This window comes from Rhea americana, unplaced genomic scaffold (assembly GCF_003343005.1).
Source record: "Rhea americana isolate MKP2758 unplaced genomic scaffold, rheAme1 scaffold_12, whole genome shotgun sequence".
NCBI lineage: Eukaryota > Metazoa > Chordata > Aves > Rheiformes > Rheidae > Rhea > Rhea americana.
The window spans coordinates 3,163,820-3,190,236 of NW_028185261.1; the positions used below are offsets into that span (position 1 = coordinate 3,163,820).

Sequence of the window (26,417 nt, forward strand, 5' to 3'; positions counted from 1 at the left end):
TTTAGAACTCCATCTACTGTAAACTATGGAAAGAAGGAACCTTTTTTCCCAATCAGGGAGTGAATGCTACAAATAAATCATAGGACTATTCTAAATTATTCTCTACATCTGTACAAAATGGTCCTTGTTGTTTCAGTACAAATATAACTGCCTCTTTTGCACACGCATAAATTAATATTTATTATACATGATCTTCTCTGAGCCAAACTCAAGCCCARTAACGTCAGTGCAATTACAATTTGAGGCAGATACATACTTTTAGAACTAAAACAGGAGCAAGCGATAAAGTTTTTAGGAAATRCTGAAGTATGAATGGAGCTAGAGTAAAGCCAGAAAGTTCTCATAGTACCACAGTACTGAGGAGGCTGCTGGGAAATACTCATTTTTATGTCCTACCATTCTGTTAACAAAAAGAAAGCAGAAACTGTACCAACATCTGTGTTAGGCTATATTTATGATCTGATTTTTAAGAGTAGGATCCAAGAACTTGCAACGGTGACATCACTCCCCAAGGAGAAGGTAAGAGGTGGGAACAGAGGAGGTGGGAACATACATGCAAAAACTGATCAAACAAGAGCTTGTATTGAAATTGCAAATGTATAGACTACGGCTGAATTTGAGGTTTTATTTGGTATGGAAGGACCTTCCTCATTTTTTTTTTTAAAAAAGCACCCTCCCCTCCCCCAAACAGATGCAATACATTTTCTTTTCTGAATGCCTCAAAGTAACAAGCGTCCCTTTTTTGTTTATTTTCTCCTGCCTTCTTCATAAAGTAAGTAATCACTTGCAGACAACAGTGTATTTAGGAATTCATAATATGCATGCTACAGTGACTACTTATGCCAAATCTAAACACATGGAGAGGGGTGAGAAGAATCCATCCGACAGGTTCTCAGCAGCCTTTTATTGAAAAAAAGGAATTATTTGAAGTAGAACTTCCATATGCAGCAGATAGTTGTCTTCAATAAATGCCACACACTTGTTTATAGAGAAGCGATGAAAAATATTACCCTAAAGAGTGAGAATTACATTAAGATGTAGGAGGAGACATTGTATATAGTGTCCATTATTAAATGACAAAAGGCACTTGCTATCTTGCCAGCCAAAAGATGAGTAAAAAACCTTCCCAAAACAAAACATGTCTGTAGAGAAAGCAACAGTACAAAACCAAGAGAGGTTAAAGATGTCCACAGAACATCTTCTTAAGAAGACACTGAACAGCAATAATATATTACAAGCTAATAACTTACACRGATACTTCTATGGCATAGTTCAAACTTTGAAAGTCAAGAATACACTGAGTTTGAAGTCCTTAATTTATTTTGTTGATTATTTAAAAAAAGAAAACAAACAAAAAAAAAGAACAAACCAAACCAAACAACCAAGAAAAGCTTTTCAAATTCTAGTCATCCTGGCACCACCACCAGTGCTACAATATGGAAATACCTTTCAAGGACACTACTCAATTGAGTAAATCTCTCCTGCTACCAGTTATTGGTTTTATTTTTTTTAGCAACTGACTAGACAACAACATGACGCCAAAGCAGAATTGTCATCAGGTAAAATTCTTTGTCTTTCAAATAGACAATCCCTCATTGTGTTTCTGCATTGCAGAACGCTTTGACTGCATATTCAGCCACAGGCTGAGTGCCACATTCAAAAAGTGTTTGGAAAAAGACAGAACAAAATAAGGTACTAAAGGGGTAGGCAAAAGTGATACAATCCCCATTCTGGTCAGCGCCAATGCTTGATTAGGAAGAAGGTAGTTGGTATATCAGAAGAGGGACACACAGAGTTCATTTGCAGGTACTTTGAATGCCTCTACCAAAACCAAATGCTTTCCTCTCCCCCGAGTTAAGCAGAACTCATACAGGCAGTTCCATGTGCCCAAGAACTCAAATTAGTCTTCAGTTCTTTTGTMCTGTCACGAATGTAACCTATCTTCTATATTCACAGTTTCAGAGTATTTTGAAATTGTCCATCTCCAGTACCACTCAGAGTTCATCCTGGTGATAAGAAAATCAGAATTAAAATTTATTCTGAAATAACAAATAAAAATCCTCCAGATTACAGGAGTGTACAACTGTACAATCCTCTGTGTACAACTGATTTTAAATTTTCTGTAGTATTATTTTGAGATCCCAGCTAGTCAAACATTTCTTAAATAGAATTCAGCATACTTCTTAACAGCTGTGTATTAATATCTATCTTCTTTGCGAGGTAACACGACAGTTCCAGTCTTGAACTAATATGATGTCTCTGTATTTTGCTGCCTGCTTACTAAGTCTAGTCTAAGGGTTACACCCAGGCTATAGCGCATCTCAACCATTCTTCTATATGGCAACTGTTCCATGGTCATCTATAAATTCTGTCAAGTCTTGCAATAATTGATGTTGTAACTGGACTTGGAAAGGTAGGTTTGATGAAAGACAAATAACCAAAACAAGACTGGAAATAAAACCTGCCTGTACTGTTTGAAAATASAGTGTTTAACATTTCATAAAGAACAAAGGCTAACATTGTTTTAAATGGCTATTCTTTACATTAATATAAATCTTTGAAGAATACCAGAGAATAAGAATTCTTACCTTACTTCTAGCTTTTTTTCTTTTTCCTTTATTTTGAATTGCTTCTAATTTTTGATTCAAGAGATCAGCAATACCTTTTGCATCTCTGCTGTCTATATGTTCCCCGAGAACATTTTTCTTGAAAATAATAAYAACAAAAACATATACTATATTATCTGTGCTATCCAGTGAATAGACAATATGTTTACTTTCAGATAAAATTCAGGAGGAATGATAGGAGACAGAAGATGGCTTTGGTGAGTTGATTTATGATTCAGAAATATATTTTTGTCTCAATTTTCACAATACTAATTCTCTTCATAGTGAGAACTGCTCTTAGTTGCTATTTTTCAAAACTACACAAATTTGGTCTTGATATTTAAAGTTAAATGGAACTGGAGGTAATTAGTGATAATCCCATTTATTCAACAAAGTATTTCCTGTAGATAACAAACTTGGCTATTTTATAGTCAGTGTTCACCAAATCTGACATTGTGGGTTGCTACAGTGAGACTGGAAAAGGCACTATTCTTACCATAGAAAAATCTCATTAAATTTTACGGGATTATGTGAGGAAAGATTTCTGGAATTAGGTATTAGTATTYCCCAGAAGAGATGCAGTTAAAAAAGTACAATTAAAAGGATTGGCTTAACTATTAGAGTGTGTTGAATACTTTAGCTTCAGCATTAATAAATACAATCAAAAAGGTAACAGTAACACTCTTGAAATTTAATAGCAGTCAATTGTTTTACAAGAATAAAGGTGATCTAGAACTGTCTGGATATCATAAATAGGAAATTGTTGATTTCAACACAGTCATTTTAGATTTCAATTGAAGTGTTTTGGATAAAGTTTGTCTTTTTTATGTGATAGAGCACAACTGCTTTGCTTCAAATTTCTATTTTGTAAAAAACCCAAATATTTAAATCAAAATTATAGTGAAATGCTTTATGCTGAAAGAACACTTCTCCTGAGCCAAAATGATTTTGTTACTGCTGGTGATGGCTAACGAACACTTTAGCACATGAGATTCCTGCAAAATTAACTGGTTCCTGTTAAGTCCGCATTTTATTTACCGCACTATTAATTTGCAATTCACTCTTTTTTTGGTAAAACAGTATTATTGTACCATTGTACCTACTATTTTAACTATATTATTGGAATTGATTACAACAATTTATCTCTTGAATTTAATATCTATATAATATACTCTTTTATGCTATAGAAATCGTTTCTCCTGAGCCTTAAATATGAAATGAAATCCACTAGTAACAGCATCACCTCACTGTTGTACGCAAAGGAGACACTTTACCTTTGTTCCTTGATAGGGGTAAAACTTAACAGTAGGGTAGGCTCTGATATCAGCAGTTTGACAAGTCTGGGCATATGCCTGACAGTCTACTTTTCCAGCTTTTACTTTTCCTTTCATGGTCTAAAAAGAAATACACTTATTAGAAAGAAACACCAAGTTTCATGGCTGACTATAAGCAAATAACTCAAATARGCAAGCAGTGCAGCTAAAAACAAACAAAGAAGTTGCTTAAAGTAACCTGAAGTAATCCTTTGCTTGTTTCTGAAAGCATTAACCTTGTATCAGAAGTCATCCTGTGTATAAGGGAGCACTCCTAKCTGGTTTCACRGCAAAGCACACCAGTTTTATAGGTGAGCCCATCCTAAGCTGAAGTCTGTCTCAAAAGAGRACCTGTGTGTGTGCACCCCTGTAAGAGACTGGCAAATGCTGACTTCCACATAGAATTAGGCTCCCATACCTTAGCTACTTTGAAAATATGATTGGTGTGGGTTAGTGATGATTTTGATGTGTCTATTATGAAATTACAGCAGATTAGTATGAAAATAAACAAATTTGTCTAAAAATATGAAGAGAAACTTGCTTGCTGTTACCACTTGAGGGTGACATTCTGTACTAAGTTTTTTACTGTATAAAAAGGACAACACTTGCCTACCTCAAGGATGAATTACAAACTAAAGGGGAGCTACTGATTATGCCTCAAACTTAAAAATCATGGTGAAATGCATAACAAACCTGGAAATCAACACTTAGGTATTTAAAAACTGAAATATTATAGATCTGTTCTTCTGTAGATAAAAAGGAGTATGTGATTTCTGGCTAACTGTTAAGAAATAAAGTGCTGATGAATGTGATCCTGTGTATCATAAGCATTATGATTAGACAGAAACAAKCCCCCAATATAGTTAAAAACCTACCCTTGCCAGGATCTCAAATTCAGGAGCAAAATTTTGGCATGGTCCACACCAAGGAGCATAAAAATCAATRACCCAGTGATCTTTTCCATTCAAAACTTTTTCTATGAAACTCTGAGGAGTAAGGTCTACAGAAACTTGGGGTAAATATCTGTGGAAAGGAAGAAAAACAGTCATAATGCATTCAAAACTTTAAACATACCCAAATTCCATTTAAGGCCTGAAAAATTTTCTGAAATTAAGGATTATTTTTAATATGCTGGGAATCCCTGCTTTATAGTTTATACTGTAAAAGAATTACTTTTTAAAATAGACCAAATAATAATCTAGTCTTCAGGAAATGAGTGGCCTATAAGACATACCTATTTCTCCATAACGTGAAAGTTTGTTAAAAGATGTAGAGACTTTTAACCGATCTTACAAGAAGCCTGAGTGTTTCTAAYCCTTGACTTAAATAGCTTTTGGATATTAATTTCTCTTAGCAAGGAAACTATGTGAACAGCTTAAGAACACAGTTTAATGCAGTAACTCACCCCAGTGCCCAGCCTCTCAGTGAATATGAATCTCTGTGCCAACCATTGTAGCTGCTATGAAAAGAATAAAAAGTAGAAAAAAATAAAAAAGAATAAAAATAGAACATCATCTCCAGTTATACAGCATGCTTGAATTGTGTTGGGGGAGGAGAAAACCTCTGTAAAGTGGTGATGACGAAATAAATAACGAATTTAAATATTTTAGACTATTTCTACTGGTTGGAAAATCACTTTGCTTTCAGGTCTGACAATTAAGGACTAGAAGACAAAGAGAAGAAAAGGAAGAAAATTCTATTTTAAGAGATTAAGAAACTTAACTCATTAACTTTGATAGCTGAAAGTATTTTGAATGAGGGATCTTTGGTAATAGCTCCCGATAAAATTGCAAGATCTATTAAGCAGGAGAATGAAACTGAAATATTTTAGTATATTTTTTAATTGATACTCATTGATTACAATAAAATACTTGCACATTCTGTATATCTGACTCAATCTGATGATGGGGAAAAACAAGGGAAAACCGGTTATTTGATAAGGATTTATTATTTGGACTTCAGGAACATTTTTTAGTTTGAAATTCCAGTGACAGATTAGAAAAAAGATGAACTGGCAACTTTTATTACAACTTTGTAATAATTTATTTTTTTCAATATAAAAATGTCTGGTCAAAATATGACCTGAGAGTTGTTGTTTTATTTTAAGAGCTATTTCCAAATCATATCTTGGCATGTTTTTGCTGGAAACAGGTAAGTCATGTTGAGGAGTGTAATGCTTACCACTCATATCTAACAACCTATTTGTCCTCAGCAAGGAAAAAAAAACTGCTTTTAATAGAAATTTTATCTAGAAGAGTCAAATAAAAGCAAGCRGTCCAAAGCTACAGAGCCTGCAATTAAGCGCTAAGTTGAGTTTCTCTTTGGCTAGATTTCAGTTTCCATAGAAGCATTTTTTTTGATCATGAATTTATGTGCTGTAACGATATAATGAAAGAGATGACTAGGAATATAAAAGAACAATTTTTGCAAGGGTATTAGCAAGCTCTTGCCTATAAGGACAATAGAATGGCTATATACCTCAGTTCTCTAAAGATGAAGTTGCAGTGGATCAGACCTAATAATATTCTTGTATTATATGACTTGCATCATCATCTTCAGCTGGTTACTGAACTCAGAAAAATGGCAATCCTTAAACAACAAGCAGTTAAAAAAGAAAAAAGGTCCCTGAGACAGTTGAACTTAATCAACTGTCAACTGAAATGATTACATGAAATTGCACTTGTTTGAAGTAACAATGTCTAAGACAATGTCACAGAAGCCTGTTTTAATAGCTTTGATTGTTAATCAAGAATCAGAAGACACTACTTCCCTAACCTTTTATATACAGCAAAACACGTAAATTCTTTTTGTTTCACGTSACATCTTCCAAACGTAAACTACTTACTAATATTGTTGAGCTGTGTTTGATTTTTGAGGAAAGAGTCTTATTTCAGGATATCCCCGAATACTTTCTTGTTGACAGAAAGAGTAATATTTTTGACAATCCACACTGCCTACACTGATCAATCCACTTAACATCTAAAAAGGAAAAAAAATGTAAGTCAAACATGATAATAAATAACACCATAATTTCAGYAATATTTCAGAATTTAAGTAAGTCCTAATCACTTGAATACTTAGTTTGGTAAAAAAAAAACAACAAATCAAGATTATCACACCGCTTTTTTCTTTGCTGTCATTGGATCATTGGTATTTACTGGGAATCACCAACTTGTTCACTCCCACCATGCTCATACGTTACTCAGTATGAGGTGTGTACATTGCCACATGGGTGGGTATGTCATACAAGTGTGGTTATTTAGTATAAAGACTATCAAATTATCAAGTAGGATTCCAAACAAAAAATTTAGTTGTTTCATTTCACAGACTCAGTAATTATGACACATCCTGGATTTGGGTCCTTCTGCGCTGGCTCGCTGCAGATATGCTGTAAATTGCAGCGTAGGCWTCTCTGATTTGTTGCAGAGGCCCAGACCACCTGCTCAGTTTCATGTGCARAGGAGGTGATGATTGCTGAATATGTACTATGGAGCTGATCATACCTTACAGACATCTGAGCAGAATACACAATCCCAGACAGTGCTCCTAGTCTGAGCAAATTCTAGATGTCTGAAAGTCCTGAACTAGTTTCCAAAGCCCATAGTTTCTGTCCAAAGCTTCTAGCTCAAATTCCCGAAAACATGCCCAGGAAAACCCGGGTGCTTGTCAACCCCGTGTACTAGTACCTTTGAAAGTGAGAGAAAGTTAGCAATCTTGCAAAACAAAAAAAACCAAAATATCTCCTCAACAAATGCTTACTAAAGCATATATAATTTAGCTGATTATCAACCTTAAGGTTGATGGAATTTGGCATTTATTTACTTTCAGTGAGGAMGACAAGATTTCAGAAAAAAACAATAATGTAGGAAATAATTTACATGAGTAATTTTGAATTTCTTTAATTTGAAATTAAAAGCAGAGGTTTCATCAAGGTCTAAGGCAATCTTAAAGTGACTACTGATCATACTGAAGATAAAGTGGCAGATTATTTCAACCAATTCTTATCCAACTTACAGATAAATTTTTTCTTTTAAGCGCTGAGATCTTGTTTTAAAAAAATGCAGAGGTGAGATTTACATAAAGTGTTAAGCTTCAAGGGAAGTTATTCTTAAACTTCTCAAAAGTTGAAAAACACACTTTCATCAATAGAAAAATTGATTATGATATAAATGTACTAAACCTTAAAAAATGACCAACCCAACCAAGCACTCTGTATCTGAAACAAGATAAAACTGTCAGGTAGGACTTCCCTATTTTGTAAATATTTTTTAATATCTAAATATTAATCATCAGTCTATTTTGACAATTCTTTAAGACAGCAGATATACAGTCTCAATGRTTTGAATTAGCAGGACACAAAAGCAGATAAACATTTGCATGCTATTTACCCTGGCCATTTTTTTCCATTCTGGCATTAAAGCCTGGCAAGGCCCACACCATGGAGCGTAGAAATCAACCATCCAGATTTCCTCTCGTTTTCGTCTCTTAACTAATTCAATGAATGTTTCTGGCGTTAGGGAGACCACTGATGGATTCCTAAGATCCTAAAGCAAAGACAGTTTACAGATATATACTTATATACATCTTATATAAGTTCCTCTTATATCTTATATTTTGCAACAATGTTATCCCTATCTAGTGCCACCACATAAAAACAGACTGTATAAAATGCTGAGAAACCTGTCTTAGTGGAACTGATTTGCTGCTGTGGAAGGGAAGATCCACGCCACTGAAAGGCAGGGAAGGATGAAGAGCTGTAAAGTCAGCCTGACAGTCATATGCCTAATCCCCTCGCAAGAGCTGTTAAAAATATACAATCAGATTGCAAATGGGAGATTTTCTGCCTTTTCTCTATAGAGGGAAGGAAGCTTCACTTCTGTTCATTTACAAGAGGAGTAGAACTCAGCTCAGCTGCAAGAACGGAGATTGCAAGACTCAGCTATGCTATTTAGTCTGGAAGCAGATGAATGCTTAAGGTGCACTAGGGCCTCTGAATATTGACTAAAAAAAAACACATATATTTGAAAAGGGTCATCTCTGCCGTTTCCTGCATGTGCTATTTTGGTTGCTGTTTAGGGACTGCCTGAGACACTGAACAGTGTCCTCAAAGTGTGGATCTACCACTGAAAGAACATAAATGCTAGAGGAAAGATAGACATGAGAAGTCAAGTAGTAACAGTGGTGAGTACCAAGAACTTGCACTACTACGAGTTAACAAAATTTGAGGAATAGATGAAAACTGTAGAGGGCAGCAAGTTAATTTACAAAAATATGAAACCTCTGCTATGTTAAGGTATGTACGTCAGCATTTTCACCAYATCTTTTTCACTCCTTTATCCTCTCTATGTAGGAATCAGTAATATTTTGCGAATTAGGAAGATATCTTAAGTGATTTGCAAATTAACTCAAAGAAATTGCATGATGAAGTASGGAAATAAATCTACCGGGTTTCAAGTCCCAGACTGACAGTTGCGGGATCACTTCTTCCTCACAGRATTTCATCACTCCTTATCTCATTAGTGTAATTAATTAAAAAAAAMATCTTAGAATCTTTTACATCTAAATAACATGTGGTGGACATAAGCTGCATGTAGAACATGACCGCAATAAGGCTTGTAATTCACATACCTCTATAAACTCCAAGATCTGCTCAGCAGAATGATGTCCTTCATATTCATGAACACCAGACTGATTGAACACAACTGTTGTTGGGTAAGCTCGAATGTTATGCTAACGAAAGAGACAATAAGAGAAATTGTAAGGAATGATTAGGTCTACTGTACTGCATGCATAATTACTATTATTATTTACTATTATATTTAATAGCAGTAGTAATAGTATAATAGTATAGTATTATTATTACTATTATTTGATATCAAATACAGATGGCCTCCATGATTAGAATTCTACAGTCTCTATGTGTGTGAGCACATGTAAATAAAACTTTAAAACTTTTTCTTTTTAACACATTTTTCGTGTGTTTTAAGATAGTTATATTTTCAACATAAATAGAAATATTTTAAGGTTGAGATACTCTTATGAGCAAGAAAATGTGCCGCTGCAACAATGCTTCCCAAATGTATTTTTTGGAATGGYGGGAAAGTAATAACAATAATTTCTAACAAGTTAAATCAACTGAAGCAAAAGCTAAGCAAATTTAAACATGAAAAATTGGGAAAGATTTTAAAAATGTCTTTTTATTTCAATTACTGTATTTTTCTAGTAAATGTATCAAATAAATAATACACTTTACTTTAAAATTGATTCTGCATTACTTAAGCCTTACAAAACAAAAACCAGAGCCAGCGTAAACTGAAATAAGCTGTTTTGCAGACATCTTCAAAAAGTTTTACATCAACATAAATCTTACGTTTTTAAGTGTTTTACTGTTCTTACCCTTCTGTGTGAAGAGCAAAAAATGARTGCATGTATATATTTATATACAGGGAAAAAAAAAAAAAACCTTTCCGGTTCTGCTTCTTTTTCCTGTTTCAATTCATTTTTCCTCTTAAAAAAGAAAAAAAAATAAAAGAAGAAAAAAAAGATAAATTCTGGCCATTTCCACAGTGATCCAAAAGCACTATGAGACCAGAACAAAATTTAACCTGTATTTTGCATTTATGCATTATCTGTAGAAATTATGTACTTTATGCCTTCAAAGAACCTCTTGAAACAGGACCAAATCCAAATCCTGTAAGAAAGCAAAATTCTTTGAAACAATTTTTCAAACTCCTTCAGCTTACCATGTTGCAAAGCCCTTCATGCACAGTACAGTCTAATGTTCCAAATTTAAGCTGACCATAAAGATGTTTGGATGCCTTCCTCAGTTCTGGTAACAAAGCTCGACAAGGAGGACACCACTAGAAAACAAAATACAAGTAAGTGCACTTGCTTTCTCTGTAGTTAGCTCCCAGGAGAATGTGAGTTGGTTGTAATGAATATGTTTCTTTGACAATAGATTTTACTAAAGACAAAAACTACTGCATCAAAAATTGAGAAAAGAATTGCTGTCTCATGATGCTGAAGGAGACTTTCAAGATATTGCTAGTGTTTTGCTACATAGTTACATGACARTTTTTAGATAAAGGGAAATGTAGATATTAAATACTTACTGGTGCAAAGAAATCCACAAGCCACGGTTCCTTCTCTTTGTCAGGAAAATTCTGAGGCCCCAATGTGATAACATGAGAGTTTACACTCTCTTTGGCAAATGCAACAATGTCATATAAGATCTTCTTTCCTTCAAAAGGACAATGTAGAAAGGAAACTTTATTTTTCCCTATGAGAAGTCTTACCCAAAAACTCACTGACAGCAGTGGGAATCCTTCAGTTTCCTTTACTGACCATTAAACAAGGCCTCCTCAAATAAACTGAGTGGGTATTGTCTCACCTTCACGCAAGAAGATGGCATTAAACTGCCTGAAAACACATAGGGAAGACGTACTGTCTCTTTATACCTGCTATTTGGCTAAATATTGAATTGAATATTTAGCTGACATTAGCCAAATAAATATTTCATCCATGACAAAATAGCACAAGCATCCTTCACAGAGAATGTTTCTATGACTAGACTACTGGCTGTTTTATCAGCCTACTAGTATTTGCTGGAATTAAGAATTACTACCCTAGATATACATTTTCCTTGGCAAAGGTAGTGACATAGTAAAAACTTCAAGCAAAAGAAATYGTACTGATAAATCACAGCTTTTCAGGTGTAAATGAAGTTCTTGTTGGCAYAGCTTCAGTGGTCAGAGATCAAGTCTCTTCATACCCTTCATATGCATATTTGCCAGCAGATATGACAGTCTGTGTCTTGAAATTAACTGTCCATAAAAAGCTTCAAGGAAACTAAATGTGAAGTCACTGCACAATGACTTAAGATTTATTATTGCTCTCAGTTTTTAAACTGTTGAAGCCCTTTGATGCAGCATATAGAAATGCCTGACCCTTTTTAATATTAAAATATAAATATTGAAATGAGATGACTGTTGTCAAGATTTGTAGATGCCATCCGTTTTGTAAACAGCAAAACAAGCCATTCAGAAAAGAATATACATATTTGTAGTCTAACTTTTTTCTCTTGTGYTGTTTGTTATCTTATGCCATTATAAGAAGTTCTAGAAATGCTACATGTACATGACAATCTGCTGGCTTCTTGTAAAACATCCTAAATCTCCAGCAGTAAAGGTTACAGAGAGTATATAAGGCTTTACCTGACTGGATTTACAGGATCATCTTTGTCCTTTTAAATATAACTAATTTTTCTGGTCAGTCAAAAAACTTTTTTCCATTTTTCTTTATTACAATACTGAGTTTTTTGCTTTAATTTCTTGCAAGCTATATTTCTAATACTTCGGAGGCTGAAAAATCAGAACCTTGTCCTGTGTAAGGCCCTTGTGCCACATTCTGGAGCTACTGATTGTTGCTTGCTACAGTTCTGTATCRGTCTTCTTTTTCCACTGACCTTTTTGAATCCTTTGGAAGGGACACTGTAACATAGTAACATAATCTTACCTAGAACCAAACTATAGTATTTCTGAAGCGCATATGCAGTAAAGTCTGGATATAGATTTTTTTGGATGTGAAATCAACAAAACATGAAATTAATCTCAGTGCAAGGACACATGAAATCAAATGCAAGTTCTTCAAGTTGACAACACTGAATAAGCGGCATTAAGCTTTAAAGGTATGCCTTAAAGCATTCTTTGGTTATCCTACTAAAAGCAGAAGCTGTCTTATCAGCTTTGCACATTCCTTTTGTATTCAAAGGACATGAAACATCTTTGAAACAGATGAGATAGCAAAGACAAAATACATGTCTGATGACTGCATAACAAAAAAAAAAATTACAAAAGCTGTTCTTCTGTAAAACAAATGCAGTTTGCCAAAGATAATGTCACCTCAAAGGGATTTTGTAATTGTTTAAACTTGTTAAAGTTTCCCTTACCATGATGAATTTCATAATCTTCAGTTCCTTTTCCTTTGAAGACTGCTAAACATGGCTGATAGACATACAGTTTATTACAGATGGTTGGTGCGGAAAGGCAGTCAAACTTGCCGACCTATTTAATAGATACCACCATTTTAATAAAGGCATCCCAATTTATATAGATTAACATATCCTGGAAAGCAGYGTAAGTTARGATACATTTAAAACCAAAAGGTAAAAAAAAATGAAATAGTAGCAGCCTTTTATAAATAAYAAAGGTCTTAGGAAAATCTTATGACTACAATGTTTGAGGAAAACTATTATCACAGCTCTATTAAGTTGTTCTTAACTTAAAGGCCAGAATAGGGAATCAAACGTTGAAGCATCTTTTTTTCCACCTCCAAATAATATAATGAAGAAGCAAAAGACATCTAAAATAAATACATTAGAAACCATCTAGTTGATGCAACAATTCTTCTGAAATCCATAGATTATAGAATAACATGGTGCATCATGTCTTTAATATGAACTTTGAATTACATCTAAAAGTTTACAATTTAGTTTCTTTTTATTAAGAATATTTTCAAGATAATATTTATAGGGTTTTTTGAATARTTAAAATAGTTTCACATACATCAATTTGATGTTGAAGCATAATGGTTTGTTTACCTAAGCACAAATGTCAGAACAAGGTAAGTCTTGAATACAGCCATTATTTTCRAATGTTGGTTCCTTTGACTGACGCAGCCTTCTATCAAACATGCCACACAGTAATTCTTAACTAAATGAGATCTGCAGTAACATTTCCTATGACAGAGATTTAGAAGACAGTCTTTCCTAACTACTTTTAAGTTATTTAGACTGTACAAACCTCACTGTCTTCTTTAAWTTAAAAAGCATCATTCAAGATGCTACCGTAGTATATCGTATCTCTTCCAGTACCAGAAGTGGCAAGTGGTAATAACAGCTACTAATAAGGAACAACATATTGACTTGTTTCTGAATGCAAATGGGGGTTAACACACCTGAATATGTTCATCTTTAAGTAGAAAGTTCAGTTTTTTAAATTCCTGTACACTTGATTTGTCACCTTCCCCAAACTGGAAGAAAAGCAACCATCGATGATGAGCCAGACGGTCCTTAAAATGGGAGGAAAGAAAGAAAAGAGACAAAAAAGTTATTTCTAATTTCTATCAATTTATAAATTCCTGTAATTTTTTAGAAAGGCAAACATCCAATTGTTTACCTGATCCCTGATTTTTATATATATATATATGTGTGTGTGTGTGTGTGTGTGTGTGTGTGTGTATATATATATATACATATATATAAAATCATATATATAAAATCACTCTACTTTTTTTGTGCTAAAATATAAAAATAAATGCAGATAAACAGCATTAAGCAATTTTGGCTAGAGAAAAAAAAACATTGTCAGCTAGAGAAAGACKAGGTTATTGTACCAACAGGATTTGAAAACATAGAAATAATAACTGATGAGAAATATAAAAATATATGATTTAGAGACAATTAGAACATTTTTTAAGACTTACTTACCTCTAATGATGTTGCAGAGATAATTTCAAAGTCTGGCAGATGCTGCATTACTTCTTGATATATTTCTCTGGCATCCAAGGAGTTAAGAAACTAGAAAGGAAAGTGAAGATCTATTTATTATAAGGAATGTATCAATTTCAACCTGGTTGTTGATGACAAACATTCAAATTTTCAGAGGAATTATTCTGATTAGTTCCTTTTCATCAACTGAAGAGTACAGTTAATAACATGGTATTTGATTRTGAAATTCTATATATGAAAAAGAAGTCAAACACCATCCTCAGAATACTCTTCAGTTGTTTTYCCATAATATTAAGATATCATATTTTGTCAAAACATGTCCAAAAAGTAAGTTTCAAAATCAAACCTCAAATCAAGTTCTACAAATCCAGTTTACAAGATTTCAAACCCTGTTTCACAAGCCTTCCCTAATTGCACTGTTCAGATGTCTAAGTTTTAGTAATATGTAAAAATTAGGAATGAATAGGGATCAGCAACTCAAAGTTGGTAGGCTACAAAGTTGAAAGCATGTAAGTTGTGAGTTTAATTTTCTCCTTTAGAGGATATAGATGACAGTWGTGACAATGAAGGAAAAAGCCATGCTTCAAATTGAGAAATTTAAGTAAGTTAAAACTACCATACAAATGTAGGAGGAGATTGCAATAATAGAACAGAGAGGAATAATATAATCCATACCAACAGATATTGTAGGAGTACTTTATCACAAATAYGCCAGTACTCCGTTGAGAGTAGTATTTCTCAAAGTTGTGATACCTGGGACATGCTCTTTCTGGAATAAAATTTGCAGATGCATGGCAAATCTCCCCAGCCTGCCCAGGATAACTGGGCTGCAGCTTCAGGACTCATTCCTGGGGCAGTCACAAAGCACACCCCCCCTCCAGATTCCCAGAGCTGCTCGGGGAGGCTCCTGAGGAGGTGGCTGGGCAGAGTCTACAGGCTGCTGATACTGTACATGCCCCTGTTCACCCTGCCAGAACACCCCATCGGAGATCACTGCCTTAGAGACTATGAGGGATGTAAACACATACCCGTGTATAAAAGCGTTTTGTCTAAATACCGTACTATTTAGAAGCAACTCGTACCAAAACACCTCCTTTCTCTTTGTTATTTAAGGTGGCTCCAGGTGGAAAGTATGCTGTAGTACTAGATGAGATATCTAAATTATCACAAAGCTCACCCTGGGTGCCACAGTCCATCCAACCTACATTAACAAGACCTTCCTGTAATAAAAYAGCAAAAAACAAAGAACAGTATTTTCAAATTCAGGTTCAGATATACTTCTGAAAATTCAATACAATCAATTATATACTACATTTARAAAGCRGAAGGAGGATCTTTCACATCATAATTCAGTGATTAGTATTAATTCAGTCACATTTTATAAATTTTTWAAAAAAATTAGTGACATTCCAATGCCATTAATAAAAAATATTTAGCATTTTTCAAAAGCTAATGGGTGAAGACTTAGTTCCACCGAAGTCAGTGAGAGTTCTGACAACTTCATGCTTTCACTTCTGTTACTTTGTTTCAAATATAACAGGTAATGCTTTCAAGTGAAACTTTGCTTACCAACATGCCAGCAAGCTTAAGGCGTGTTTGGTAACTCAAACAATCTGCAAAACAAAAATAAATTTATTTACGAACATAAAACTTCAAATTACTAATTCACTAAACCTACTCTTATTTAGAATTATCCTCTTCCTCCCTACAAARATAACCATTTCAAAAGGTGTGCTTCCTGGCTATTTATCCAGCATTTCAGTGACTCAAAGTAGTAAAGTCTAGTAATTAGCACTTGATTGTTGTCTACTCTAAATTAAAATTGCTTAAGAACTATTCCATTGATTCATCAACATAGAATTCTCATTTTAAAAATATTTGCCTTACTAAGATTGACCTTTAAAATGTCTTCTTACATGAATCAATGTTAAAAAAGAAAAAAGTAAAAAATTCATTTACATACTGTCATGGAATGAGATTTCAATGGAAATATTAATTTGCTATGTTTCAAATAGTAACTACTCACTACAGTAAACACATCATATGTTCTAACACCCATCCAGACATACTCAGAACAGTTACCTTCTGATGTAGATTTTTTTTCTGGAGTAACAAAATGCATCAACACCACTTTAACTGCACCAAAGTTGAAATCTTAATGACAAAAGGGTTACAACTTGAAATCAAACAATGAACAAATGTAAAGCCAAGACTGGAACTGTGGTTATTCACTTCACAGAACAAAGGTCTCCTCATAAGACAGAGGAAATGTTATTTGTCAAAGGTGTAGCAAATTCCCTTAACTCTACCAGCAAACTAAGGCAACCTTATCGCATTCAGTATACAATACTGTTCCCCCCAAAACTGGTGACAAACTACAGAAACAATCCAAATCTAAATGTTGTAATTAAATCAGTGGGCAAAGACAATTACTATGACTAATCCTAACCTATGATTTGTTCTATAGACATTAGATAACATCTTTCTATTCAATTAGCAGCAATCAAGAAGTGTTTAAAAAGCTTTTGAAGCAAGTGATATCTCTGTCCCTTCACAAACCATTTGAAGAAGTGGCAAGCAAGYGTGATGACTGGTTTCAGACCAAAAAGATCATTGGGACTAAAACCTAAGAAAATCCACTAAAATCTTAAGATGTAATGAAGACGCAAGCTAAACTACAGACAAAGCTCAGGTATTACTTGGGTAAATACCATATTCAGCAATACAGTGATGCATCTATATTAGCTAATGTTATTGGTTTAAATACTGTTCTTACATAGTATCAATCTCCTCATTGGCTAATCTTCCAAGAAAGCTCATGATTTTATTACCGTTTTTTCAATTTTCAGCATAGGAGWGACTCTAAGAACTGGTTAGAAAATTTTCATTTTCAAAAAATTTTTATGGTGCTTCACAATTTTAACATTTGATCACAGTTGTTGTGTGCATACATACACACACATAAACTATACATATATTGTAATATAATACTAAAAATCCTAAAATAATATGTGGAAAGTCATAAAACAATTGATTTTGACTCTGTAGTCTATTAGATTGTCTATATGGGAAATAAACATCTCAGGCTCATGCACTTATTCTTAAAAAAGTTATCTAACAGTTAAGATAACATTGCTAATTGTCTAATTGACATTAATTTCTTCTAGAAACATTAAGGGGCCGAATGTTGTTCATTCCAAAATATATTGGCTTATTAGAAGGAAAAAAAAACAAACCAACCCAGCAACTAAAACAACTGTGCTAATTTTTACAAACCAAGTGAGTATCAGATACAGACTGGCCATCAGAYGTAAAATCGTATTGCAAAAAGGGATGTTACTAGCAGTCTTGAGAGAATATCTAGCCAATTTTTGGTAAGTGGTGGTTTAAGGGGGAAATCCTTCTACCCATGTATCATGACAAGACGGTGTGCACCTATACAGTATTTGTYATTTGAGCCCAAGCTGGAAACTGCAGAGGCCTTTTCTGCCAGTTTCYTTCCTGAAGGCATTATACTTTTGTGCCATTTTAGTGACGCACGTGACATTACAGAAATGCAATAGGATAATCTTTCTATTGATGTCCTTCTGCCAAATGGCCTCTAAAATGGAACTTATATGATTCACAGTCCACATACTGCGATTGTCTAAAAGATCTTGATGAACTTTATTCAAGAAGGAAGCAAGAAGGATTATGCCATTATCAATAAAAGCATTAGCTTCCTGTTTGCCTTATTTGAAAGGTATATAGTATGCTTACCTCCACGTTCGGCACAGAAAGTGATCAGCCAACCAACACCAGAAGCAAATGAAGTTTCAATGGCATTAACAAAGTTCCCTAAGAATGAAACAACTTGCATAAGTTTTTGACTGGTTTCATATATTTAAATATAGCTATGAAACAGGAAGGTTTCTTATTACCAAAATTACAGTAAACACTTTTTATCTCAAAGATAACACTTAGCAACAGCTGACAGACTGACAGATTCAATTTTATAGTTTCTGCCACCTTTTATATTGTAAAAACAATGTAAAAAAAAAAAACACCCCAAACAAAATACATTGACATTACCTGCCCATAATTCAGTGACTGTGCTTGTAACATATTGCATAGCAAAGTTCTTTAAACTCTCTTTTGACCTGTCTCCATAATATTTCACTGGTTGCTACAAAAGACAAAAAATAAAATCTGTAATATTTATAAAATATAATAGCATTGTTAAYACTAGCACTTACGCAATGCTGGACCCCAAAAAAGAAAACCTAGCTCCAACTGTTCTCTTCCTCCCACAGCAGAATGTTTGGAATTTAATCTTGATTTGAATTTTGTAACATGCAATCTCCTTCCCAAGTCAGCAACACAAGGATAATTAAGCCTTACAAACATCAATTCCCATTAATTTTATTTCTATTTAAATAAAAATAAAATTGCTTGCATTAGTCCATTCAGTGTTTGCAAAACTCTCTTCCAGCTTCTCAGAGCTTATCACTGTCAAAACATACCTAACTATTCAAAGGTGATTTGTACACCACCCTGGCATTACTATTTAATTCTCAACAGGCAGGTATAAAGCATGAAGTACACAACACTGCTACTGCAGAAGAAACTTTGTGGAACCAAATTCCAAGTTTCTTTAGATACACAGYGATATTACTTAGTTTCAAAATGCAGACTATTTTTTCTATCTGAAAACTCCTTTTTAACACTGTCATAGAAACTATTTCGGCTGTTCAAGTACTCAGATTCATTGCTTTGCTACAGTAGCATAGCTGAAAATATCTACTTACATCAGAAGTGATACATGGCACGGTAGAATGATTTGAAAAAAAACATTTTATAAAGCATGTATCTATTTTTGAGGTTAACTGCTCTACAAATTGAATCAAAGTGAAAATGCCTACATTAATTTAACCAAGGTGAAAGAAGAAAAATCCCCTAATTTGTTAAAAGGAAATTAGACAAATGAAAAGATAATCTTTATATGGAGACCTATGATTGAACAAATATCTAAACAAATAGTCTTCCGGATTTCAATCTTTCTGAAAATGTTTAAAGTTTTATCACTCACCACTCCAGATTTGAAAATATACAGACTGGGATAACTGTTAATCCCTTTTATTCGACAAAGCATTCTATTATCTCCACAGTTGACAGCTCCAATGCGTATTACTCCATCCATCTCTTTAGCAAACTCTCTCCACTAGGAAAAAAAAAGAAAAAAAAAAGAAAATTGGATAATTTTTCTATAATGAAATTATGAAAAAATAGCACATTTTACTCCTGGTATCTTGAATTGTAATCTTCGGTTTCAGCTTCAGCATAGAAATCCACCTGACCGAATTTTATGCTGACCAAAAACAATGCTGCTGAACTGTTTTTTCATTGTTAATTCACTTGCTGTACATACATACCGTAGGTGCTAACTCATGGCAGTGGGAACATCGAGGAGAATAAAAATTCACAAACCACAGTTCCCCAGAGTTAACAGCAGCATCTAGATTGAAAGAAGAAAATTATATAAAAGTAATGTATATCTACAATGTAGCTGTATCTAGAACRCACATTTTACTGTATTTTTTCCTAAAAGCTGAATTAAGTATTTCTTTATGTATTAGATAAGTTAATAACAGTAACTCAGATGGGATAAAAATTGCATCCTGCTTGCACATACTTGCTAGTATAAGCAGGCACGTGAAAATCACACTTGGAAGGATATTAGCAGCTTAATTCTCAACATTTGTTTACATTCTCTTAATTGAGCTACTAAAAAAGCAGAAGTTAAAAACATAAAAACATACCCTTCACAGATTAACCTCGCTGATATTTTTGGTAGTGTAAGTTTGGTTACCTTAACAACAAAATAAAAGTACTAAACCAGTTATACCCAATAGAATGTTCCCGTTCCTTATAACTGCTTTACGTTTTTGCTGGGTTCCACCAGGCCATCTGTTTTATGTAGACTCCCTGTCTAACACTTGAAAATGTCATTTAAAATGAAAGTCAAAATAATTACTAGAGAAGCCAAGGGAAGAATAAAGAATTAAGTTCACTACTAAATATAAACACACACATGTGCACACACACATGTACATAATCAGCTTGCATTACATGGCTTTCAGCCTCTCCATTTTTGGGCACAAATTTCTATAGTGAATTTTTTAAGTTGTATTTGCCTACATTGAAAAGTCATCACAAACAAGGACACTAAGGAACGTGTACATTCTGCAAACCAATTAACCAAAGGAAGTCCAAGTTCACATGTAGAACATTATGAGCTTTTGTGATCAGAACAGTCTACAAAATAGTTCAGCTTGTAAATCCAGCTTGTACAAAGGAAACCACACTCAAAATACAGATGAATATGACACAAAAGATGACATTTCTCTCTAGTCTCTTTTAATTACAAAAACTTAGCTATGACTTTTAGAAGAAAAAAGAATGGATGAACTCTGTGAAAGTGTTATCTTTCCAGACCTTGTTTTACTTAGCTATGTTTCCCATCTCTGATGTCACCTTCTTGAATGTCTTGTGCAAGACACAATTATCTAGTTTTCACTTCAGAAAAACAAATAGAAATATAATAGAAAGTAAATTCTATCAACTGCATTTTTAGACAATCAGAAGTTCAACTGCAATTGACTGAACTGCCCAATCAGAAACTTAGGGTGACAACTGAGACTGCAAAAGAGTAATGATAAACAGGATAAACAAAATTTTAAATTAAATACTTCCTYTTACTAGGCATCACAAAATATCTTTCCAACTTGATCGGTTGATACCAATCTATTTGCTAACCGGTATTTGCCAGGAAGTGTCAAGGGTTTTTTGGTTTTGCTTGTCTCATCTGAAGATGATTTTCTGACAGATTTGCGACAGATATGTAAGAGATATATATGGTATACAGCTCAGAATCAAAAAACTGTTACTCTGGGTTGATATTTTGGCAAACAGATAGCTATTTAAAACTTACCAAATTCTCCTCTATCCAACGTTATAATTTCAGGATCATCATCATAAATGCCTATCAAAAAAATTAACAGTTGCTTTTTATTTCTGCATCTTTAAAATAAAGAATCAAACTATAATTTTGTTTACAAGACACAAAACTGAGGACAGTACACTTAAGTTGTAATAGTAAGCTGGCAATGCTAGTTTTCACAAAACTGCATCACTTTAGTTTATTCTCATGTTCCACACTACATCAGTTCTTTTGGTGTTTTAGTAGATTACACTGAGTAAGCAAAGAAGTTAAGCTGTCACTTTATACCMAGATACAGTTTAATTATGAGATAGGTAAGGTGTTACAGCAAAAGTATTAAGAACAGCAGTTGCCAGATGAAAAATGAGGTTGACAGATTAAAATTGAAGAAGCTTCAGTTCTATACACCATGTCAGTGAGAGAATTATATGTAACGTCTGGAAGCTTTCACTTCCTTTCTCAACCTCTGGTTATCTAAATTAGATCATAGAGCTCTTTCAGCCACAGACTCTTCCACTAACCGAACATGTACTTTCACTGGAATAAAACGCATAGAATAAACATAAGGAAGATAGGTGTTCTAAAAACTGAGCAGTCCTACCTAGAATGTCRTTTAAAAATAGTCAACTATTTTGAGTACTCAAGCAAGGCAGTACAGGGATACCAAAAATACTATTAAACAGGCACGATACTATACTACTATTGCTACAGATCTTTTGCAATACCTAACATTGTGAGATCCCATTTCACCTGAGGAGTTCAAAGATTAAATACAAATAAATAACAAGAGAAATTAATTTCCACAGTTGACAAGACACTTTTTTTTATATTACACATAATATATTACACACACACACATATATATAAAATAGATAYATATACTCCAAATGGCTGCTTAATRGAAGTTCAAGGATATTGTCTGATTTGTCAGCCAAGCAATGCAACTTCAGGCAGAAAATTTCTTAGCTTTGTTTARCTGAAGAACTTCTAGGGCAACTCTCATTCTTCTGTGACAGTTGCCTCTCTTTAGTTTCAATTTGTACTGACCTTAATTTTATAGATTGGGACATCTTACACCAGACTAAGCAAAGCAAAGTATTTAGAATAYATATATATAGTTTGCTTATTGGCTTTATCTATTTGCCAAAGTGGAGGTTTACTTCAGCTTACTTTTTTCACAYCAGTCAAACCATGTTCCTCAGCTCTAACTTAGTTGTCTTTTATTACAGTAGCTCTGAGAACAGTTCATCCCCGTCAGTTTCCGACAACTATCTAAAAAATTGGTAAGACAAACAGCAAATAATTTATCTCAAAATCTTTTTAGGTATGATCCTCTTACTATGTTTTCGGTTTTTGTTACAGTTTTACTCATCTCTAATGTTCTATCTGTTTATAAAATGGACTTGTGAGTGCAAGAACTCCTCTCAAAATCCACTGAGACTACTTTGAAGTGCAAAAAGTCAATGGAAAACAAACAAAATGGTCTTCCGGCATTAAGGAGTTAAAATTAATACTGATGAAACACTAASACTGGAATTTAAATTAAAAAAAAAGACTCTGCCTTTTCAAAAAAAGGCACACAAAAAGTTAGGTGATCAAAAAAATAAAAGGAAGAAAATGCTAGATAAGTAGATTAATAAATTTTTGGTGGTTTTTGGATAGTCATTAAAAGGGTAAATAAAAAGCTGGGTCAATAGAGAGAAAATGACAGCTATAGGAGAACAAAAGAGCAGGCAGAAATCTGGAGAAACGTTAAATTAGAAATGTGTAAAAAGAACTCACATAAATCTTAATACTGCATTTCCTCATGACTGTTTTAAGCAAATCACAAACATACATCATAACTTACCAAAATCATAGCGATAGAAGTTCCAGCTTTCGTAACGACCTCCCTGCTGCTGATCCTCAAGACCCTTCTCTCCATATTTATCATACTTCTTTCGTAGATCTTCATCTTTAAGTACTTCATATGCTCTGTTTATTTTCAAAAAATTTTCATGTGCATTGGGATCATTCTATTTAAGAAAAACTACAATTAGTAACTAATTGATAAACTGTACTGTACATATACTGCTGAGAAATTAATCTTTGGAAATACTTTTGTATCCCAGTCAAAGATGTCTGTGGTCTCTTTGTGGAAGCTTGCATTATAGAGTAGTCTCCAAATAAATTATAGTAATGTTTTCCTCAAGAGCCTGAAGGACTTAAAGCCAGAGATGCCTTCTGCTCATTTGCTCATCCTCACTAAGATACCAACTGAAATMCCAAGTGGACTACTCGGATATATAGCTGGGCTGTAACACTGCAGTGATCCCCGTCCTTTAAATGAGCACTCTCCCAACTGTTGTTTGTTTCCCTCTCCTTCTAGGGTAACTTTCCTGAACAGGTTGTATTATCTTAAAAAGTTTATTATAACAAAGCATGTGTGACTATACATCCAACTACAGCAGGAGTCCTGCTTCTCACAACAGGTAAAATACCATCAGTGTATCTCCCAGCTGAAGATATCTTGCACTCCTGAAAGCAGCAGATTCACTGAGTTCTTCTGGTATAAGATCCGTAGACTTGCAGAAGTGCGTTCCCTGTTTTTCCCCAACTATTTTGTGTCCCGCTATAATATATCTTGTTTCACAAGTGACAAGGAATGAAAAGAAGAATATTTGAGTAAAGCTTTGCCATTTCCCTGGTGAGCTTTTTTACYTCCCCTAGAGCCCCTTCTTACCCCCAATCCGAAAACCTCTGCTATAAAGACAGACTCACCCTTCTGATCTTACACTATAGTGGCCTCCTTACTTATTTAAACAGTGTTTTGGCTCAAAGTAGCTTCTGTATTAGAGCAGTAAAGTATCTGCAACCACATTTTGAACTGCAGTTTYGGTCCTGAGCTGGTGCAGTGCAACTGTGGTGAGCAAAATCCATAGCACTCTCCCATTGTTTTAGCTTCTGCTTAAAACTTTGTTTCAAAAGGACACTTTCTAAAGGATTCTTGATCTGTTCGTATAGAGGTCTATGGAATAAGTCAACATTACTAAATTTATGTAATTGCTTCATATCCTATATGCCATTTTTAATGTGGAAAATAATCTATTAAAAAAAAACTTCTGTAGTATTTTAGTAGTATTTACAAACCTTGGAAACCACAGAATCTGATCTGAAATATTAATATTTTGAAGGTATAAACACAGGGAAATTATAACCAGTTAACGCCTGTAAGCTGGTATTTCTAACTTTGTTGACATTTGACTATTTAGTTTCAGGGTGTGTATCAGTTGCCACTGAGAAAACTTAATCTATGGACAAGCTCATGCATCTTCTASAAAAAAAGAGGAAGAGGAGGCATCCTGAAACATACTCCTCAGCATGTAATCCAGGGTTCCATACWTCATACACATTTATACTTCCTTATTTCACACTACAGTTTGTCTGATGTTTTTCCCTTTGAGCTTTCTAAGGTTCAAATCCATTACAAAAATGTTAGCAYTTCAGATACTTCAATGTGCCCTGTGCAGGCACATGGAACACTGTCTTCCARGGCTCTGTATATGTTCAGCTATACATRTATTTAATGATCAGACTCCTCATCTTTCCCATGAATTTCTGATTATTTCAGAAAATCTTGAGAAAATTCATGAAAACTAAATTAAAATAAAAAGACATTGTCTTTTGTAAAATATGCTACCACAGACTACACTGAACTGTTCCCAATCTTCTTACTCTTGTCATTCTATGGCTTCTTATTACCCTCCCTCATCATGCCTAGGCAGTCCCAGATTTTTTGCTTTGTCCTATTTAATCCTTGGAGATTGATGTCTCAGTACAGTCTAGCGTTGTTTGCTGTTTAGATGAGACTTCACAGTAGTGGAATGGTAAATAACAGCTAAACAGAAAGAGACAAACCCATCAGATTACCAAAAGCGTAAAGTGATACAGACAAAAATTATTCTTCTGTTCATAAAAATATGATTGAACGCTCTTGCTTTTCTTTTTACAACAGCTATTTAGTATGGCCTAAGATCAATACAACAATGTATTACCCATCTACCCCTTTTTAAGTGACCTCTGCAGATAATCTAAGCTGAACCATGTTTTGGGTGGCTATATTACTTCAAACATGCCTTAAATCAACAAAGCAACATTTAAAATAAAAAGACTTTTTGTTTAATCCAGCAGCACTGACCTGTTACAGAAGTAACTTACCTGATTTTTATCAGGGTGTAACTTTAATGCCAGTTTCTTGAAAGCTTGTCTGATTTCTCTACTGCTTGCTTCTTTGGATACTCCAAGTAAACTATAATAGTCCTGATCAGTGCACACAAGAACTATTAGACATACTAAAGCTACTAATAAAGATCTTTTAAAGTATCTAACATAATCTCCTTTGGATAACAAGAACTCCATTATGAAGTCTTTGGAAGTTCACAGGTTCTGGCCTGAGCACGCTTTGAGAGGAGCTGACAGTGAGTCTCCGAGCATACAGAGGAGAAGTAYAGTTGTATTTAGGTTCTTCAAAGTTCTGGTTGTCCTACTTCACATCACAAATCTCGCAGAAATCACAATCTACAAAAAAGTAGGGGGGAAGCCATTAAGCACGTATTTCATCTTATTTAATGAACACATTATTCAGGAACCACGCTACCAGCTCCTGCAGACTGCACAAGCACGTTATATTTCCTGATAACTAATTGCGTGCTCTTGAAGGCCGCACAGTTAACAGAATGATCTCCCTGCTTTCCGTGCTGTCGGAGGAGGCAACTACGCAAAGCTTCACAGACGTGGGGAGCGCGAACATGCAGGTATACACACACGTACATAGGTATCTATCTAGCTATATGTAATCGCTGCTCACTTCTCCTGCAGATCTTCCTCTCGCTCGGCGGGGCCGGGCCGGGCCGGGCCGGTGCGGTGAACGCAGCCGCCGCGGCGGGGCCCCGCGCCAGCGGCACCGCGGCGCCTCTCGCGAGCACAAGCCTGACGCCCCTCGGGGCCCGGGCCTGGGCCTGGGCCTGGGGCCG

General features: G+C 34.5%; 1 protein-coding gene across 2 annotated transcripts; it reads right to left on the minus strand.

Annotated features, from left to right (window-relative positions):
• Window positions 1-889: 889 nt before the first annotated feature.
• On the minus strand, window positions 890-26,402 carry DNAJC10 (DnaJ heat shock protein family (Hsp40) member C10). Of its 2 annotated transcripts, none has more exons than XM_085321934.1 (23): window positions 26,252-26,402; window positions 25,603-25,962; window positions 23,255-23,420; window positions 21,397-21,447; window positions 19,838-19,920; window positions 19,495-19,626; window positions 18,498-18,591; window positions 18,186-18,263; window positions 15,996-16,039; window positions 15,509-15,646; window positions 14,406-14,495; window positions 13,874-13,987; window positions 12,867-12,981; window positions 11,032-11,159; window positions 10,663-10,779; window positions 9,548-9,649; window positions 8,308-8,463; window positions 6,765-6,898; window positions 5,325-5,378; window positions 4,795-4,942; window positions 3,881-4,000; window positions 2,589-2,705; window positions 890-2,006 (listed from the first exon to the last, which is right to left on the minus strand). In XM_085321934.1, the coding sequence occupies exons 2-23, from the start codon at window positions 25,801-25,803 to the stop codon at window positions 1,995-1,997; spliced, it is 2,394 nt and encodes a 797-aa protein (XP_085178060.1). In that variant the 5' UTR covers window positions 25,804-25,962; window positions 26,252-26,402; the 3' UTR covers window positions 890-1,994. The 2 variants fall into 2 exon arrangements, with proteins under 2 accessions (XP_085178060.1, XP_085178068.1); XM_085321942.1 differs by lacking the exon at window positions 26,252-26,402 and adding an exon at window positions 26,215-26,236.
• Between the last annotated feature and the right edge of the window lie 15 nt (window positions 26,403-26,417).